Source organism: Musa acuminata, chromosome BXJ3-6, assembly GCF_036884655.1.
Source record: "Musa acuminata AAA Group cultivar baxijiao chromosome BXJ3-6, Cavendish_Baxijiao_AAA, whole genome shotgun sequence".
Classification (NCBI taxonomy): Eukaryota; Viridiplantae; Streptophyta; class Magnoliopsida; order Zingiberales; family Musaceae; genus Musa; species Musa acuminata.
Genome location: NC_088354.1, coordinates 12,892,086 through 12,911,365, shown reverse-complemented (window position 1 = coordinate 12,911,365; position 19,280 = coordinate 12,892,086). Strand labels below are relative to the sequence as shown.

Below are 19,280 nucleotides of genomic sequence, written 5' to 3'. Positions count from 1 at the left end.
ATATCCTACTGACGAATTCTCTCAGTATATACACTTCTTTGCTAAACAATGCACCGGAGGAACGCATTAATCCGACACAGTGGAGTTCACGGCAGCCATTTCTGTCTGCTGCAGAGCGAACAAAGAAGAGGAGGGGAGGAGTTCTTTCCCCCGTCACCACGCGCGAATCTTAAAGCACGATGACGACGATCTGGATGAATATGAACGGTGATTTAGTGGTGTCGCTTGCGCACGTGACATCAGTTCTAATTTCCGTTCCGGTAAACCGCGGAGGAACTTAAGCAGGGTGGCCAGTCGTCCGCTTTCTGACACGTGGATCGAAGATGAGATCCCGAATCGTGCAGTAACTGAGTTATAACTCACCAAGATATTTGAACTCCGTTATATCGGCCGCTAATCCTTATAACGGGTTGATACGAAGACCGTTACATATCTTAATAAACAAAATTTCTGCCAATCTGTAGAAGCCAGATAAATGTAATTATTAACTAAATTAACACATAATATCAATATATTTCAATTACGACATAACATGTTTTTTTGCAAATTATAGCCAATGAATCATCGTTAATTATAACATACAAGCTTAATTGATGATTTATGATGGGATAAGAAGCACTGAGAATATATGAAAGGTTATAGGTAGAGTATAACATCTGCCACCAGCAATGAGGTTAGTCATTTCTTAGATCTTAAGAAGCATACACCTTCAGCACATTCATTGAAAACCTTGAGATAATGGTTAGATCTTAGTTGCTAAATCTGAATGCAAATTACAGAACCTGTTCATGCAATTCATAGTTAGGGTTGCACTGTCACAGTTTGATTACATAAATTACATGCTGATGATAACAATCACAACTGAGATGCATGCATGCATGCGTGCATGCATAAGCCGCCATCCGATGCGATCATCTACCCTGCACATCTTCATGCCCACAACACAGAGGAAGGAAGGAACGAGAACAGATGCAATCCATGGTGGGGAAGTAATACTTCTTCCCACGACTTGTGTCAGATTAATGGATGATGTTTTGATATGTCAGAGACCCCAAAGCAAAATAATGGCCGGCCGACTCGGTTGTCTCTCCTAATTTGGACCCCAATCTGTAGCCTAAATCCGAGGAGTCGAAAGGTTCTTGGATTCAAGAAGTTATTCCAACTCCCAAGAAATCTATGAAGGCAACCTTCTTGCTTCTGTCATTGATCTGCTCGCTGATAGCTCTACTGTTAGCTGAATCGCTTCCATCTCGAGCCATGTCGCGTGCACTCACTGCATAGTCAGAGCAGTTGGCATCTACGCTGAGGCTTCTGTAAGCTTGATGATGAGGGCGAAGCGAGCGGCCATGGAGCTGCGAGCTGTCGAGGAGAACACCGGAACTACATTTGGGAGTGCTAGGGTAGTCTCTTGATCCCGAGAAAGCTCGCCAAAGCATGAAGCCTGAGGGTGAGACGACGCGGAAGTCGCTATCAGAACCAAATCGGAGATGCCGTCGATGGCTTCCTTCCTGAGGAGCTGAGACCGGATGGATCTGATCCGGGAAGCTGGCGCTCTTCCTAAACAGCTTCGATCTCTCCCGGTGCCGCCGGGCCATGATGACATGCCAATGGTTCTTCACGGCGTTGTCCGTCCTTCCCGGGAAGAGCCGCGCGATCAGCGCCCACTTGTTCCCCTGAACTTGCTGCGCCGCCAGCAGCCTCTCTTCCTCTTCTTCTGTGAATGGCCTTCTGTTGATCCGTGGGTCAAGTTGGTTAAACCACCTCAGCCTACAGCTCTTACCTGCAAATAGATGACAGCAATAGCACCCTTCTCTTAGGAAGCAACAGACTCTATCTATGGACAGAGAACTGACTGGTGGTGAAAGCATGACAACATCAAGAAGAACAAGCTCTAAACTAGCAAAAGCCTAGTGATGATTACTAATCTTCTCCCTCTCGTGAACTATACATCATGGAAAGAAGAATTTGTGACTCACAATCTTTCTTCTCTCTCTCTCTCTCTCACACACACACACATACACACACACACACACACACACCTGATCTTCCTTTCAGCTTCTCAGCAATGGAGTTCCAGTTCTGAGGACCAAACTGTTGCACCAGCTGCCGCAGTCTCTCATCCTCGCCGGGCCTCCAGTGACCACGAGGGCAAGCCTTGGCGTCACCAGATCCGGCCGAAGCCGACGTCGATCCCATCAGCCCTACCTGCTGAAAGAGAAGAAGAGGGCGCAGGAGGAGGAAGAGGAGAAGTAAAAGGGATGGGTTGGGTTAGGGTTTGGATGGCAAGTCCTTTTTGTTCGTTTTGCACGACAAGGAGAGGTAGAAAGAACTATCCGATCACCCTTACAGTTGCGTGTTTGGCCACTGCCCCCATCACTTTCTCCCTCTAAACTTGCACCAATCCCATCTTTATTACTAGTAATATATACACATTCCGTTCTACAACTTCCTTATCAATACTCTCTCTCTCTCTCTCTCTCTCTCTCTCTCTTTCCACATCATGATTCTTGCAGCTTCAAATGCATGGACTTGGAAATACCTACGGTGCAGAATGAAATGATCTCTCTCGTTGTTTGGTAGGAATAAGTGGCAACAAATGATCATAAAAGATCAGATGGTGGACAATAATTTAAAGACTTTGAAGGGATCAGCGATGTCGTGTTCTTAGGGATGCTACTTATCTCTCCCCTCAAGAACTTGTTATCTACTCCTCTCAAAGATGGCAAGCGGTTTCTCCGTCGGTTGGACTACCCACACATAGAATAAGGGGATGGGGAATATAGAAAGATGAAGAACCCTAATTTGGTTGCCTTTGTGCGGAGGAAAGCTTTTAAGGCCTCCACATGGTTCGCAGACCTGTGTGGGGGGTGGGGTGGGGTGAGGAGGAAAGCTTCATGACCTTGGTTGCAGAAGCTAATTAAGATGAGAGATTGTTCCTCCGGATCTAAACAAGGAAAGGGAGTGACAAGAGTCAAATAGCACACAGTATTCATCACAGAAATATCCACCTTCAATCAGTGATGTTACGTGAAGCATGCTCAGTAGAAACTAGGAAAAAGCTGTCTTGACATGCAAGTCAAAATTAAACGAGATTTTGACATGAAATTGTTCATGTCAGGTAAAAGAACATCTTCAATTCCTGCAATTGACAGTAATATACATGCACTGTAGATTATGGCTTACGTGAACATTATGTTCTTGAGGAGCATAAAACCATGTCCAATAATATTTTTCCTAGTCAACTGTAGTAGAGAGGGATATGGCTAATTAAACTGTGTTATATTAGCAGAGTTAATTAACATGGCAATATGATCACCACAAGTTTTTAGTGCCTCAATTCAATTTGTCATCTAGTAAAGCCCTTAGGCATGTCAATCAATTTAAACATGCAATATATATATATATATATATATATATATATATATATATATATATATATATATATATATATATATATATATATATATATATATATATATATATATATATATATATATATATATATATATATATTGCAATTAGGTTATGTTGTAACCCTTGAATACTTGATCAAATCCTTTATTAGGGATGATCCTTGATGCTATTATAAGATTAACTTCATATTCCACGTTACTAAGAAATTTATCTATTTTCGTAACAAGATTATATAATTGATTCTCTATCGATCTCGTATTAATAAGAGTCTCATGTTTTGAGCCATTTTCTTATTGAATTTTTCATCAACTATTTTATATATACACATGAAAATATTACCTAACATTTTTTTTTAATAATCTCCTAGTCAAAGTAGTTTAAGAATCTCTTAGTCAATGTAATATGATGTATCTGTGGCAACTACCACTATTAATCATATAGTATTGAGATACCTAATGTGGTTCAAAGCAATTAATATATAGTGTACTCCTCCTATACATGAATTGATATCCTTAAGTTTTTATCTATTTTGTTGCCATGCATAAAATATAGCAAGATGGAAACCACATCAAGAAAGGTTCCTACAACCTCATTGATCAAAGGATTCACAAAAAGCATGGCATCAAGTTTTCCTTATATGGAAGAAGGAAGAATGGCCCCCCCCATTGCATTTGTGGATGCTAGTGGAATAGGAAATGCCTGGTCTCTTTGGTTCTAAAGCTATCAAAGATTGACTTAGTATTTAATGAGATCCATCAACTAGTGGCTACATGAAGGAGGAGAAGCCAGAATCTGTCCTGGCCATTAAAAAGCATCACACCTGACCATATCTTTTCTGGAGACATCATCATTCCAACATGTAACATAATAAATGCTTACAACAAGTTATATGTGAGCATTTATTAGGTAGAGTACATGATCAAACACTTGTAAACTTTAATTTGTTAGCTTCAGATGATTCTATGGAAAGATTATCAGTAGCTTGTTTATGAACTATATTTGAAGAGCTCACTTGTTAATCAGACAAAAGAAGGAAGAGTTGTTGAAAGAAGTACTTTTTTCTTTTTGATTTTATTTTGAGGAAAAGGGAGGCATGCTTTTAGGAGAGTATACATCTCTGTCATCCTGTACTTGGACATCTACATTGCATCTTTCCTTCAATGCACTACCTTGCCCTCTCCATTAAGTCATGAAGTGGGAAAGGTTGGGAGTAGCTTTCACCAAGCAAATACACATGGTTTGTGGTTTACTTGTGTAGGAATACACTTGGTCCTCAAGCTTGGCTACTTAAGAAAACCACAGAAAAGGCCATCTTGAAGTTAACATCTGTGCACAGGATGGGACTTCTTATCTGCTTTAAGCTCCACTATCTCAAGCTGGACAATCTCTTCCCATCTTACATGGCTTTGACATTAAAGAAGAGTTGGAAAATAAGAGGAAACCAACATGAAGAGTTTAGAGGAGGGAATTTTATCTTGGGAAAGCCCTCAACAACCATCCAAGCTAAAGTGGCAAGTGCATGAACAACTGAAACTACAGAAAACAGCAGCCATGTAACTTTTCCTTCATTTATTAGATGCAGAACATGGGTGGTTTTAATTGCCAGCTTATGTACTTTCTCTGTGTTGTGGCTGTCCTTTGGATTCCCCCAAATTGTTTCTGCCATGGTCCATGCTGCTAAAGGGTGTTGTAGGGTTGAACGCTTCACTTTGTCTATGATTTTGGCATATCCGAAGGACAGTTCATCTTCTCCACAGAAGACAGCTGAGGAGCGTTCTTGTTATTGATTGATCTTCCTTGAAATGCCACCTGATGCGGGAGGCTTCATGTGGCAGCTTGAGTGCAACTTTCTAGGGCCTGTGGTGAGTGGTTCCTTGCTTTTCTTGTCATCTTCATCTCCCCTGCCACAAATCATTTAACTCCCAAGCATAGTTTGATTAACACAAGCTATGCTGAGGATAAGAGATGATGAGACTGGAGATAATTCAAACAAAAAACATTGGAATTTCATATTTGACATGGCCACTGATGAGGCAACATGTTGCAAATGAAGAATAAGATGTTATGAGTGACAATGTGGTTTGCTCTTCTGTGCTGCAGTTCTGGTGCTCCTACTGACTTGTCCATCTCATTCAGTGAGATCATTCGTTGACTTTGCGGATGAAATTTGCTGTTCATGATGCTGAAGATGATCAGTTAAACTGCTTTAAATTCTTGGATGGCCAACTCTGTTTTGGAGTTGAATAGTAGTCATCATTTCACTGGATAAAACTCATGAATACAAGCTATTGTTTGTGTGGTAATTAGATGCCAGTTGTAGTAGGTATACAAGAGACAGGACCATCCATGTCCAATATCAAATCATACTCATTTTGTTTGTCACAAATAATAATAGTATACTGGGACTCATGGGGTTGACTAAACATGCTTATTTTGCAGTCAAACCAGCCCACCAGTTGCCCACAGCTTGGTGAGCTTAGCACCAAAATAAAGAAGATGATGAAGAAGCAGAAGCACTCAGCCAGGTTTTCTTAATCCTCTGGAAGGAGCATGCAGATACTAGGAAAGCTACCAATCTCCACCAAGGTCCCATGAACTATAAAAGGTAGAAATATGGACAAGCTGTGAAATAAATAATTGGGATCTACGTATGTAACATGTTCAAAGGCAATAAAAAAAAAACATGCACAAAGCTTGCTGAAAAAAACCTTTGAGCACTCACTCAGGTAAGATCAAGACTATCAAGGCACGCGCACAAACAAAAAAGGTCCATCATGAAGACTTTTTAAGCTTCCACTGAACACTGTGTGTTTGAATTTGCAACTCTGTTAACATCATTATGCTACAGAGCAAAAAGCTGAACTTGAAACAACTCCAGAACAAGGTCTTTCATTCCCACTGTCAAAACCCTCAATTACTGGTCAATTATATATTGTGAACACGTATACTCTGTACAAGCTATAAATATATGATATTCATGACATTGATCATGTTGACTCTCAACAACTTTATGAACAAAACCGACAAAACTAGCCAAAATCTTCCATCCTGAATGGAAGATGATATCACATGAAGCAATACTTTCCACCATCAATTGCAAATGCTGCCCATTGAGTCATCAACTGCAACGGCCTAGGATGGACTTTTAGTATCCCATTCCAATCTTTCCACCATCAATTGCAGTGACCGGATTCAGTTTCTGACTATCATGTTTACAAACGGAGGTTCAATCTTCTCGAAGAGTCAGATGGTGTTCGGGCCTTTAGCAAGCCGATATCAGAGAAAGGATTTGAAATGTTATTGCTTAATCTAGCTGGATAGAGTATATTGTTGACTGGACTGTAGTTATCTGCTCCGGAAGAATAAGATGGATGAGGAGGAGAAGGCAAGCAACTTCTGTTAGATTGTCTGAACTGCCTTAGTGGACTGGAACAGGGAGAAACAGGTAGGGACATGTTTGTTCTCAAGCTAGTTAAGTTTCTGCAAAAATTAATAAAAAAGCAATTGTCATGAGCCAAGGAAAAGGGAACCCATTGGTCAGTCCAGTTTGGAGTTACAATACCTTGAATTCTTATATGCTGAAGGAAGTTCTGAGAGAAATCTAGATGTTTGACATATGCCATATTCCCTATCATGTAGAGAAGCGTTTTCTTTTGAAGAGAGCTCGACAGTCAACTGCTGCATATATCAGAAATGATAAATGGTTTGGTAATGAAAGAATGAACAATTTACAGTAACCACCAGAACTAAAGAAATAAACTTTCGCCACAAATTTGATTTTATTATTTGAAAGAAAGGTGTGGGAGATGTTGTCTGGCAGGAATTTCAGAAAGAAAAATAAAAACTATGGAACATGAATTAATAAGCACCATTGAAGTTAAGTTTTACAGATAAAGTACACATTTAGTAAAATAAAGCCGATAATTTATAGGTAAACTATAGCAGTTAATTCAACTAATTTTATATAGTTTACTGGGGGATAAGAAGGTTGCAATCAAGGAAAGGCAGGAAGTATAAAGAAGCTTGAGGACATCCAAGAATCATCTATTTTTAGGAGCTAAAAATGCAAACACATATAAATATTTAACTCATACCATTCTAGTACTTCTATTAGCGGAAGAAGGCAGAGTATCTCTGATTTCATTAAATTTTGCTGCATTTGTTGTTATTTGGTCTCGAACAAAAGGGTGCTCCATCAGTTGAGCAGCTGAAGGGCGAGCCATTGGATCACGCTGCAAACATAACTTTAGAAAATCCTTTCCTTCAGAAGAAAGATGGTCTGGGATTTCTGGTATATCTTTGCTATTCCCAATTTTGAATATGGCAGCTACCTAGTAATTCAAAAAAAGTACAATTATAATTACACGAGTAATGACACTCAATGTCAGAGATGTTTATGTTTCTCAAAGAAAACAGGAAAAGATGGATATAGCACCCCCTCATACTGGCTCCAGGGTGGCTTTGAAGATGCCATCTCAAGAACTGTACATCCCAGGCTCCATATATCTACAGAGAGGTTATAGCCACTTCCATTCATGATAATCTGCAGAATGTTCAAATTGCGCAAAAGTTTAGAGTGGAAACTGATCTCAGATTGTAAATTTGTTGACTTAAGACTATAACATTTGTTATAGATTTAACAAACCTCAGGAGCCATCCAGTAAGGGCTTCCTTTAAATGAACGTATTGAAGTGCAAGATGATATCTGTTTCATGATGAGTTGTTAAAAATAAGTGGCATTACAGAGAAATCAATTTTCTGAAAAATCTTATGCTTAGTAAAGTACAAAATGTTTCATCAGGTAACAGACACATGTAGGATGTCTAAGCAACTGATTCTGAAAATTAGAAAGTCACTAAAAGTGATGCTTGTTTTCAGCACATATAGATAGTGTGAACTCTAATTTGTATTTTTGGAATTGACTGATAAATTTATGATGATTCCTGTAGATGTGACTTCTAATACAGCGATTAAATATGATGCTATATCCCACCACAATTGTCTTGAGTTACATGCTACAGTAATTGAATGCAGAATGCCAGATCCAATAAGCCAAATCTGAGTGAAAATGTCACTTTCAAATCAAGTGGAAAGTACCTACATAAGGAGAAAAGCAACCAGTTTTACCATATTACCATCTGTCTCACCGTCAATAGCAGTACACTCATGGAATTAAATAACATCACACAGAGAAGTAACCCTATTTTATATTATCATCATATTATAGTTTTAGTCCTTGGTACAACCATATGATACCTACCAGTACCAACCAGACTAGTGCGATCATTTTTTTTATTGTATTTTTTTTACCTTAATTATCTCTTTCATATATTTTTAAGATGTATTATAAATTATATACCACTCGACATATGTAAAACTTCTAGAAATGTAAAAAATTTTAATGAAAACTTGTAATGAGTCTTTTAAACAGTCATAAGATATATGGTACCCTTCTTGAAAAGTTGACTGAAAATTTTTTACACACTTAATAAGAGATTTTTTGGATAAACATAGGCCTATGATAATGAATAATTGACTGGAGATTATCAATGTAGTTCATCTTATGGAGCAAAAATAATGGCCATTATAACTAACTCATCAACTTCATATGACTTAAATCACTGGTCAAAATGCTTAAGCTGAGGCTGATATTAATACACTCATTAGATCTTTATAAGTCTATGTAACCTAATAAGCTTGGAAATGAAAATGATGGATGTTTGCATTAACAAATTTTTTTTTAAATGTCACTCTGACAAAAAAACTAGACAATAACCTAATAAGCTCTTTTTTTTTTATTAATCAATGCTAAGAGTGTTGTGCTCAGAAATATTGTTTGTTTGGTGAAACAATAAAAAGCTTAAGTAATTACTTTTGTTTAGGTTGTTACCTCTTTTTAGATATTTACATAACAATAAACATGTATATATACATAATATGTAAATAATGTCTACATATATACATATACAGCAGAAGTCCACAAGCACGAATAATATTTGTCTGACTTATGATCTCAGCTAGAAATTTTCATTTTTCCAGATTATTCAGCTAACAATATTTTAAGCTTAAAAACTTAAGAAGCTTACATGTTTAGCCATTCCAAAATCAGCCAGTTTGATTTTACCATTAGGATCTACAAGTATATTTGCTCCTTTGATATCCCTGCAAAAGAGCTATCCACTTTCAATAACCACATTGGTTACAAAATTTTTCCAATGCAAGGATATATAACTTGGAAAGGCACCAGCCGGTACCTGTGCACAGTATTCCTCTCATGCAAGTATGAAAGTCCAGAAAGGATCTGTGCAGTATAGTTCCGGATTAGAGGTTCACTAAAAGGACCATACTCCTGAAGCAGCTTGTGAATAGAACCCCCAGAGATATACTCCAGATAGACTGAGAGTGTATCTTCAGCCTGTACAAGGAATTCTGAATTAATCAGTTACTGAAATATGTTTATAACCTAATAAACTTTTCAAAAAAAGAACTCTCGGGAGTAATTTTCAAATGGAAATCAAGTCAGAGTACTTTTGAAAGGAATAGTTATTATCCTTTCTTGTAAAACATGTATATAGTTATCAAATATCAACACAAGGTTAATAATGAATATCTCTAGTAGTAATTTCTTCATTTTCTATGTACAAACCTAACTAACTTCTTGCCGAATGCATTCAGAAACCCAATTAGTGTGCAGAGCTCTGAATTCTACTTTGCTCTCATTTTAAGGGTCACTGTTGGATGGGGAATTCTTGGTCTACTCAGTTGATACTGTGCAAGAATTAGGTTAGATGTGTATGTTCATGCATTTGCACAGATATACAGAGACCTGCAAGCAGGATGAGAAGAAGGGAAGACGAAGGCAAATACACTATTGGACTTATCCACTCCATCATTGAGTTAAGTGAAAACTCAAATAGCCATCATGAATCATTATTACCACTGAATATGCACAAAAAGTACTAGCTTAATCTTATTATCATACATAGGATAGGATTAATCTTACATGATTAACATGAAGAACATATATCACATTGGAAGACCAGTTGAAAAAAGGATATTTTTGGCTCATATTTCTTTTAAGTTTTAAATTGATTTGATTAGACCAAACTGCAATGATTTGAGTTTGTTGGGTTCAGGGAGTGCATAAGTGTCAAGATATGTCATGTCCACGATCTAGGCTGGCCTGGTTTGTTAATAATTATGTTGCTCAAACTTAAGCACTTTTTTGCCAGACAACTGTGGCTCATTTTCTTTACTTTTATGTCTCTCTTTCACGTATGTCATTAATTTTGTCCATAATGCACAACCAAAACTTGTCAAGCATCCTAACAATGGAAATATTTTAATTTACAAATTAGAAAGATACATATGCGATGAGGTTCTTGCAAAGATGAAAAATAAGAACTACTTCAATGTTTTCAGATTACCAGCTCACTTCCATAGTACTGCACAATGTTTAGATGGGACAGCTGACTGAGCAAACCAATTTCCTGACAGAAGAGAGCATATTTCACATTAACTTTCTTGATATGATGAAGATTGCACAAAAAGGAAACTCATATATAGGAATAGATGTTCTCCAAGTCAAAGAAAATTAGAAATTGCCTGGCTTAGTTGCTTGAGACACTCTTTTGAATTTTTGTCATCAAATATGTCTTTGACCTCTTTGATTGCACACATCTGCCCACTCTCACTGGAGGATGAATAAAAAGTCAAGATTTAGTATATTTTAGTATATGCTAATTCAAAAAGCTGTAGCCCATAGTGCATATGAATGAAAATAAATAACAGATATCTCCAATTGAAAATGCAAAACCCCTTCACAAGACCACTTTGATTGCTCTTCATGGATCATATTATATGCTTATAGAATTCCAAAGATAATGTGCATCATACACCAATGCAGAAAGAGAGCAGGGAATAAGCACCTGTTGAATCCAAGATAGACATGGCCAAAGGTTCCCCTGCCTATCAATTTTCCCCTCTTCCACTGCAGCCTTGGAGAACGTGAAGAAGAGGATGAAGAGCTAGGGGAGCTTGGAGGAAGAGGTAAGGGATGAGGTGGGCTCCTAAAATTATCCTGTCGTTGGCTTGGGGAGACTGGACATAAACCAAATGCTTTGGAATGCACAGGGGAGGTAGGAAAAGGATGCCCAGGGGAAGAAATTGCAGTTCTTCTACCATATAAAGTCTCAGCCGAAGATTGGACATGAGAGTAGGCAGTCCTACCATTAGAGGAAGGATCGAATCCGTGTGGTTGTGACTCTTTTCTTGGAGTATCAGAGCTTTCAAAGTATTTCGGATGTTCCAAAGCTGCAATGCGGGAGAAGAGCTGCCGGTCTTCAGTTGTATACTGAGGCGATTGCAAGTCAGGTGCTACATTTCTTCCCCTTGGCATGCTGATGGTATCCGGATACCTACTCGATCCAACAACATCAAGAGATTAAAGATCATATTTTGCATCTGGACCGAGAACCCTCGAGCCAGATTCACGTCGACGCATCATGAACTGGAATTTAGTCCTGATCGAATAAACGTGATGATAACCATCCCCAAAAGACTCGATTGGAAGGGAAGCCAAAAGAAAATACCTGTAGAACCCGAGATCAGGAGTCTCATCCGACGACGCCGAGGAGCTGCCGCTGGAGGTCGAAACCGACGTCGACGCCGACGCCGACCCCGCGACCGCCGGGTGCTCGTGAGACACCAAATACGGCAGTGGCGACGAGACCGACTTCGGCAGCGGAAGCGGTTGACCGAACACCGAAACATTCCCGCCACCACCTCCACAGCCGCCGCCGGCGGAAATGGGGGAAGGAACTTTGCCCCGTCTGAAGCCAAGAATCCCGTCAAAGATGTTACCTTTCACCTTCCCGCGCCCGCTGCCGCGCTTCGGCGTCACGTCCTCATCGTCCACCGGGTGCGACTGCTCCTGCTCCGCCGCAGACCGACGACTGGAACTGGGCTTCGGCTTCGGCTTGGACTTCGACTTCCCCTCCCACCAAGCTGGCATCTTCATGGCATAAACCCGAGCGAGAATCGCGAAAGAATACGGAAGAGATTGGAGCTCAAAAAGCGAGCTAGCGAGGGGCTAAAAAGGAAACAACAGGAGGCCGGCGGCTATTCGTGAAGAAACAATGGAACAAATACCCCCACCTTAATACAATGCGGGGAAACCCTTACCACCGTCTGATCTATAATTCGCAACTCCTAAAGCGCGCTCTCTCTGCGTGTCCCACGAGGAGAACGCTGCGCCAACGAGCGAGCTTTCACCTACGGACTGACCCATAATAAACACGATGCGTTAAACGTAATGATCCGTTCGATCTGCTTGAGATCCGGATAAACACGAATCCTAATGCAATACGAAAGTGAGCGGAAGGAGAGGAGGGAACCGTCGAAGAAGCCGTCAAAACCAAACATTTCCCGGAGAGCAAGACATGTACCAGAGAACGCTGTTCTCTTCTCCTTCAACGAGGGACAGAAATCCGAGTCAACTCGACAGGTCAACCCGTTCGAACTCCGGGATGGTTTGATACGTCGTGGCCCCCATTTGTTCATTTACAGTTTCTAGATGCATTTATCACACACGATGTCGGCGGATCCAAAGACATTAAAATCCATCTGACGACATATATCAAATAATAAAATGTGTTTTATTGACACGTACGTTAGGGTGCAGCGGTCTGCGTGATGCACACCGCACCGTCCGTTGCTACCTAATTCGTGTCGGGATATCAAGAAATGGGATGGAAGTGGTTGAGCTAACGAGTCAAGATAAGTGTGATGAAGATTTGACCAACATGAATCGGTCAATCCTGGGGACTTTGACTTGTTTCCTGTTCGAACAGTTCAAGCGTGGGAAATTGACGGGCGTAAGCCCGACATATGGGTTGAGACTGTCGTGCATGAACGAGTAATTTGTGTGCGTGTTTATTGCTTGCTGGACTCTGATCAGATTACTGCGACAGCATGGCTACGGTGAAGCGTACTGGAACTGTGTGTTCTGATCTAGAATGTTGTGGGTGCGTGCAGAAGGTGGCGAGGAGGGCGAAGTCGGCAGGCGCAGCCGACACGGCGGGCAAAACGTGTCCTCCTCCGACGCATCATGTGACGGCCACCGCCATGGTGGCCACCTCGTGCCACCTGCGATCATGCGCGACAAATATATGCAACAGGTGTGCGCCCGCTCCGTCATGGTTTACCGTGCACGTGTTCCGTTCTCCAGCCTCCCTCCCTTGTATAAGAAACCACACACGAGGTGAATCCATTTACGTGTTTCTTCTGCTTCTTCTTGTGGTGGCAGCCTTACCAAGGGACAGAGCGAGAGAGGAGAGATGGCGATCATCGGACTGGAGAGGAAATCGTCCATAGAGGCAGAGCCTCGGACACTCACAGTGGCCGAGCTCCAGGTCGCGAGGGTATGTAATATTCTCCTTTATTCTTTGTGCTTGGAGGTGTTGGTGGATTCCTGATACGTCGTTTCTCTTTGAACTTTGCTGTTTCAGGAGGCCGCTATGTTTATACTGAACAACAATCTTATGGAGGAGGCCAGGAAGATCTTCACCGAGGTAAGAAACCCTATGGATGTGAGTTTTCATGCTATAAGTTGAGACTCTGTAATCTTCAGTCGGTAATGGTGGTTTGCTTGCTGTTTTCTCACCAGGGTCTAAAACCAGTGCCGAGCATTAGAGACTACGACCTTTTCGAGGATTGTGATGATGAGTATGAGGAGGAGGCGGAGGAGGAGGAGGAAGAAGGAGATGAGATGAGGGATTGGGTAGAATTGGAGCAATCGTATCATACCTGTCTGCAAATTGACGTCGCGAATGCCTCCTTTTAGCTGTTTACCTTTTGCTTCACGGGGTTCCTTTTCATATATTGGAGGCATGGTGAGCTAAAAGTTATCGAGAGGTGTGAACATGCTGATAGGAAGAGAGATGATTTCTACTGAATATATGTACAGTGTCCAATTCTTTATTGTATCAAACATGCATCTGGTCTTCCTAATAGCTTGGTAATCTTTCTTACTCTATTTAACATCATTGTTAATGGTGTTTCCATCCAGAATTTTGGAGAATCATTATTATTCTGTGTTGCCAATGCTGCAATTTAATACTCTGATGATGCAAGAGAGAAGCTAGAAAGCACAAACATTCAGAGATAACAGAGTCGGAATACAAATGTAAGGACAGAATTAAAGCTGCCATTGCTGTTCGTCACAAAGAGAACCCCAGCTAATAATGGAAGCTTAAATTATCAATGGGTACAAAATCCTACAATGAAATCGACAATCTGCTTTATTCAAATAACCTGCATATTTAGGCAAAGTATTCTGAAGAACAAATACAAAGAGAAGATAGTTCGGATAGTGTCGAGGTGAGACAGAGTATCTGCTTCTTATTCCCCTCGGAAACAACTAGGCAAATGCAGCAAGCACAGCTCAGGCCGTCTTGCTCATTGTAGGACTAAGCAACACCCCCCTGGAAGATGAGGACTTCAATGGTGTTCCTTTATTCTCTTCGGACTCCATTACACCTGTGGCCTCAAAAGATTGAAGCTTTCACTTCTTCAAACCTTGCCTCAGAAAGAGACTTTCTTTTTGCTTCAGAACCAATTATTAGGAATCAGCATAACATGCATAATGCCATGGAATTGTCTTTAATTGAGCAATTGTGAGACCTTCACTCTGCTCTGGGACAGACGAAGCTTCAGCAAATTGGAACCCTCTCCATGGGAGATCTCTCAACTGGAAAGGGCATGTTAAAAATTAAAGCTTTTTTGTCACTAATTCTCCGACTATTGGCTTGTGTGAACCAACAGTAGGCGTAAACAGAGATTAATCAGCGAGGCTGAGGAAGTGCAGGTGATTAATGGAGGCAAAGGCACCTAAGCTATTGTACCCGAGCTTGAAGTAAGGGCCTTGCTGCTTCTGCTGCCATATGAAGAGCCAGCAAGAAACTATCAGGGTCGATTCTCTGAGGCAAGCAGTCGAGCACATGACCGTCCTCAAAGTGGCAACCTCGGCAATATATAGCAGTCAAGAGAGAGGAGAAAAGAAATAGAAATAGCTACCATGAAGCGCAGAGAACAAAAGCACATTGGAAGAGAACTCACATTGATCGCGGCAACGCTGGGTGTGTTGGCTTCATCCACCAGCAGCACTCTCCAAGAACCGAGCTTTGTCACCTTCCCCAGCCTCGAAGCGGAACAGGATCTCCTCCTGGCCGACCTTGGTGAAGTTTAACTTGGTAGGATCCAAGGGCCGGAGGAGGAGATCGACGCGGAACTCCGTGGGTCGCTTCTTGAGGTGGCGGCCCTCGTTCAGCTGCGCCATGAAACCATACTCCCCGGCAATCACCCAAGTCTCGCACGCCGTCACATCGTACCGAAACAGCCCGCGGCTCATCCGATCCTCCCACGACAATATCCCCAAAACTTCGTCAGCTAACAAAGAAAGGTGCTAAAAAGAGAAGATTATTAGGAAGCATAGGACGGTAATACCTGCCCCTGCAAAAGGGTGTTGAGAAAGAAATCGGACGGTGGTTCGTCGACACCGGGGGGAGAAACTTTCGGACTTGCGTCGCTGCCGAAGGCATAAAGGGGAAGTTTGGATACTGTAAACAATTCTACAGCAAGAAACAAACAGAATCTTGGAGGAATAATACAAATCAAGATGCGATTTTGTGCGTCACCAGGCAAGCAGCAGTTGCCGAGGCAGTTTCGGCCGCAGCCCCCGGGCTGGCCGGAATCCTCCTGGCAGGTAGAGAGCACGGTGGGAACCCTCCTGATGGTCACCATCTTTATCTCTTTCTCTCTATCTGTCCTTTCAGGTGAACCAGTCAAAGAAGGGGGAAAAGGCTAATCTAAGATAAGATAAGATAGGGAGGCAAGAGAGGAGCAGCCGTCTCCGGTGAGGAAGAGGATGTCGGAGGGGCTGCCGCCGGCGGAGGGGAGGGCACCGCGACCACCGTGCGGGGCGGGGCTGCGCTCCTTGTCCAAGACGAGGCAGAGGCGGTGGGATTCCCACCGGCAGGTCCCAATGCTACAACCCGCGATCGGCCAACTCTGGCGCTTCTTCTTCTTCTTCTGCTGCTTCTTCTCCTTCACACCCACCTCGATCGCTCTCGCTGCGCCTCGAGAAAGGTTCGTCTCAGCCACAGAGGGACACGTGGGTGGTAAATGGTGGGGCCCTTTATTCCCCTACTACTATTAGCTGCATAATTTTATTTGGCCTTTTCTTTTGTATTCTTTATTGTTTATTACAATGAGAAAATTAACCCATTATGAATAAAATATAATTAATTTTTTTTAATCTTTAATTCGATTTTGTGTAATGAGCCGAATCAAAAATAAAATGATATAAATAAAAATAAGTAAAAAAATAAAAGCAGGACAATATTAGAATATTGAAAAACAGGGGTGTCTATAGAAAAAAATAAAATTGGATTTGTTTGGAAAAAAAAAATCAAAGGATTTTTCCGAAAATTCGCCCCAATAATATTTTGTGTATTTGTGTATCTCAAATACACTAAAGGTTAGCTCTCCTTAGAGAGCTTTCTGCTGCCATATGTGATAGGGATCATTGAATGTTTAGGTTTGATAGTAGATGATGCAGTAACCATTTGCTTTTAACTATTCCTAGAAATTATAGAATCCCTATCAAAAATGATGTTTGGTACCACTTGTTATTGTGTAGTTTTCTTTGAGATTTGCAAATACTTGCAAGGCCTTCTAATGAAATAATTATTATTTCCATTGAGCATCAATCTCTAAGACATTTTTTAGTGTTTCCACATTCGAGGAGTCATGATTGATCAAATAAAAATTTCTCTCTAGGTAAAATCTACCCATATCTCATTCTTGTAAAAGCTTACACTCAGAGTACATTTGGTAAGACCACTTGAATGATTAAAAATATATTGTAATCATTTTCATAATAGCTCAAGTTTAGTTAAGTGAATTTAAAATAAAAATATACCTTGAAAGATATTGCATAATTTCGAGGGGCTTATTTATTTCGAAGCATAATTTCTATCTTGAATATTGCATATATGATGTTTTTACATTGGCTTGAGTGCACGAGATTACTTTGATCAAATATTTTTTTACTTAGAAAGACACGTATAACGGAGGGATATAATGTATATAAAGAAATGATTGTTATAATGTATATAAAGGACTAATTGTTATGAATATTTTTTGTTCTGGATTGATATAATGTATATAAAGGAATGATTTAATCATGTCGGATACTTCAAATACTTTTTTATCATAAATAGATACATCACATGTAAGAAAAGTTTTGGATGCGTCGTATGTATGTTTTTTTTATTAGGTTGGCATATTACATACAAAAGGACGCTTTGATCATGTTGGATGCTTCATATACTTTTTCTTAGACAAACACATCATGCTTAAGTGGATGCTATAGGCATATAACATGTTTCAAATATTTTTTTATCTTAGATGAATACATTATATATAACCAAAGTTCTTTTATTAAATATACGAAAAGCTTTAGACAAAGAGGAGTAACAAAGAAAAATATCTTCATCGGATTTTGCATCAAATTTTTCTAAGGTATCTTTTTCATTTAAAATAAAACATTTATAACTGAAAACTTTAAAATACGAAATATTAGATCTTTTATTGTTCCAGAATTCATAGGGAGTTTTGGAAAGTAATAGTTTTACAAGAACCATGTTCATGACATAACATATTGTGTTAACGGCTTAGCCCAAAAATATTTGGGTACACTATGTTCATTAATAATGGTTCTTGCCATTTCTTATAAACTCATATTTTTTCTCTCAACAACTTCATTTTGTTGAGGGTTTCTTGGAGCGGAGAAGTTATGGTTATACCCATTGAAATCACAAATGTTTTTAAATCATGGTTTTGAAATTCACAACCATAATCACTTACAATAAAGGAAATCATAAAATTCTTTTTATTTTGAACTAATTTTAGAAAATTTTAAAAATATTTAAAGTAATCACTTTTATGTGCCAAGAAATATGTCCTGTATCCATTATAATTATTAACAATTACAAAGGCATATTTACTACCTCCTTGTTATATCAATTAGTCCAAATAAATTCATATGGATCAATTGTAGTGGTCTAGAGGTGTTTATTTGATTCTTTGATTTTAAATTTTATTTATTTATTTTCCTAGTTCGCATGCATCACAAACTTTATCTTTGACAAATTTAATTTAGACATATCTTTTACTAATTTTTTAGTTGAAATTTATGAAATTAGTTTCATATTTGCATGGCCTAATCTTTTATGCTAAAGCCATACATCATCATTTAAAACTGAAAAGCAAGTTTCATCACAAAACTTATCAAGATTAATAGTATAGACATTATCAAAGATCTATTTATGTGTGGTATTTATATAATGCAAGCATTAGATTCAAATTTGATATTATAACCTTTATCACACAATTGACTAATGCTTAGCAAGTTATGTTTTAAACCATCTATTAATAAAATATTTTTAATCAAAAGATTTGATTTATTACCTATATTTTTTTTGCCAATAATTTTTCCTTTGTTGTTGTCTCCGAGTGTGTCAAATCCTTCGTCTTGGCTAGTGAGCTTAGACAAGTGTATTGGATCTCTAGTCATGTACCTTGAGCATCCACTATCAAAGTACCATCTCTTGCTTCTAGCTTGTGATTGTAGATATATCTATAAGAAAGGGGGTTTTCTTTTAGGTACCCATTTAACCTTGGGTCCCTCATAAATAGATCTACCTATCATTAAGTGATTTATGGTTCCTTTAGCAACTGAAACTAATTTGTATGGACTATACCTTTTAAATAGACATTTATAGGCAAAATGATCATATTTTTCA

At 39.6% G+C, this 19,280-nt stretch overlaps 4 protein-coding genes and 1 long non-coding RNA gene across 14 annotated transcripts; 2 read left to right on the top strand and 3 right to left on the bottom strand.

The window, feature by feature from the left end:
- Window positions 1–784: 784 nt before the first annotated feature.
- On the bottom strand, window positions 785–2,341 carry LOC135639732 (transcription factor CSA-like). Its single transcript, XM_065153608.1, has 2 exons — window positions 2,040–2,341; window positions 785–1,780 (listed from the first exon to the last, which is right to left on the bottom strand). The coding sequence occupies exons 1-2, from the start codon at window positions 2,194–2,196 to the stop codon at window positions 1,146–1,148; spliced, it is 792 nt and encodes a 263-aa protein (XP_065009680.1). The 5' UTR covers window positions 2,197–2,341; the 3' UTR covers window positions 785–1,145.
- A 2,285-nt stretch (window positions 2,342–4,626) lies between these two features.
- Window positions 4,627–6,106, top strand: LOC135640524 (uncharacterized). The gene is made up of 2 exons (XR_010497354.1): window positions 4,627–5,276; window positions 5,854–6,106. It is a non-coding gene; the product is annotated as an uncharacterized LOC135640524 (long non-coding RNA).
- Window positions 6,107–6,301: 195 nt separating this feature from the next.
- LOC135640523 (mitogen-activated protein kinase kinase kinase 3-like) lies at window positions 6,302–12,544 on the bottom strand. 2 transcript variants are annotated; one of them, XM_065155042.1, is made up of 11 exons: window positions 12,006–12,544; window positions 11,343–11,831; window positions 11,020–11,107; window positions 10,842–10,904; window positions 9,669–9,829; window positions 9,501–9,576; window positions 8,060–8,119; window positions 7,850–7,957; window positions 7,509–7,745; window positions 6,977–7,092; window positions 6,302–6,894 (listed from the first exon to the last, which is right to left on the bottom strand). In XM_065155042.1, exons 1-11 carry the CDS (start codon window positions 12,431–12,433, stop codon window positions 6,627–6,629), a joined length of 2,094 nt encoding a protein of 697 aa, XP_065011114.1. In that variant the 5' UTR covers window positions 12,434–12,544; the 3' UTR covers window positions 6,302–6,626. The 2 variants fall into 2 exon arrangements, with proteins under 2 accessions (XP_065011114.1, XP_065011115.1); XM_065155043.1 differs by having other exon boundaries at window positions 6,977–7,089.
- A 1,132-nt stretch (window positions 12,545–13,676) lies between these two features.
- Window positions 13,677–14,393, top strand: LOC135640443 (uncharacterized). The gene is made up of 3 exons (XM_065154883.1): window positions 13,677–13,835; window positions 13,923–13,985; window positions 14,081–14,393. Exons 1-3 carry the CDS (start codon window positions 13,752–13,754, stop codon window positions 14,255–14,257), a joined length of 324 nt encoding a protein of 107 aa, XP_065010955.1. The 5' UTR covers window positions 13,677–13,751; the 3' UTR covers window positions 14,258–14,393.
- Window positions 14,394–14,691: 298 nt separating this feature from the next.
- Window positions 14,692–16,547, bottom strand: LOC103988065 (GDP-L-galactose phosphorylase 1-like). Of its 9 annotated transcripts, none has more exons than XR_010497118.1 (5): window positions 16,083–16,541; window positions 15,919–16,000; window positions 15,318–15,829; window positions 15,097–15,163; window positions 14,692–15,019 (listed from the first exon to the last, which is right to left on the bottom strand). XR_010497118.1 is itself a non-coding variant. In XM_065154028.1 (5 exons), exons 1-2 carry the CDS (start codon window positions 16,213–16,215, stop codon window positions 15,563–15,565), a joined length of 564 nt encoding a protein of 187 aa, XP_065010100.1. In that variant the 5' UTR covers window positions 16,216–16,547; the 3' UTR covers window positions 14,692–15,019; window positions 15,097–15,163; window positions 15,318–15,436; window positions 15,532–15,562. The 9 variants fall into 9 exon arrangements, 6 of the variants coding, with proteins under 6 accessions (XP_065010100.1, XP_065010103.1, XP_065010104.1 ...); XR_010497116.1 differs by having other exon boundaries at window positions 16,110–16,540; XM_065154028.1 differs by having other exon boundaries at window positions 15,318–15,436; window positions 15,532–15,829; window positions 15,919–16,547.
- Window positions 16,548–19,280: the final 2,733 nt, after the last annotated feature.

Excerpts from the sequence above, each read along its gene's own strand:
- LOC135639732 (XM_065153608.1), bottom strand. The coding sequence starts at position 2,196 with ATGGGATCGACGTCGGCTTCGGCCGGATCTGGTGACGCCAAGGCTTGC. Across the intron at positions 1,781-2,039 it reads GAAGCTGAAAGGAAGATCAG|GTAAGAGCTGTAGGCTGAGG; the intron begins GTGTGTGTGTGT and ends ATCTATTTGCAG.
- LOC135640523 (XM_065155042.1), bottom strand. The coding sequence starts at position 12,433 with ATGAAGATGCCAGCTTGGTGGGAGGGGAAGTCGAAGTCCAAGCCGAAG. Across the intron at positions 9,830-10,841 it reads AGTACTATGGAAGTGAGCTG|GCTGAAGATACACTCTCAGT; the intron begins GTAATCTGAAAA and ends TTCCTTGTACAG. Across the intron at positions 6,895-6,976 it reads TCAGCATATAAGAATTCAAG|AAACTTAACTAGCTTGAGAA; the intron begins GTATTGTAACTC and ends TAATTTTTGCAG.
- LOC135640443 (XM_065154883.1), top strand. The coding sequence starts at position 13,752 with ATGGCGATCATCGGACTGGAGAGGAAATCGTCCATAGAGGCAGAGCCT. Across the intron at positions 13,836-13,922 it reads CCGAGCTCCAGGTCGCGAGG|GAGGCCGCTATGTTTATACT; the intron begins GTATGTAATATT and ends TTGCTGTTTCAG. Across the intron at positions 13,986-14,080 it reads CCAGGAAGATCTTCACCGAG|GGTCTAAAACCAGTGCCGAG; the intron begins GTAAGAAACCCT and ends TTTTCTCACCAG.
- LOC103988065 (XM_065154028.1), bottom strand. The coding sequence starts at position 16,215 with ATGGTGACCATCAGGAGGGTTCCCACCGTGCTCTCTACCTGCCAGGAG. Across the intron at positions 15,830-15,918 it reads ACACCCTTTTGCAGGGGCAG|GATCGGATGAGCCGCGGGCT; the intron begins GTATTACCGTCC and ends TTGTCGTGGGAG.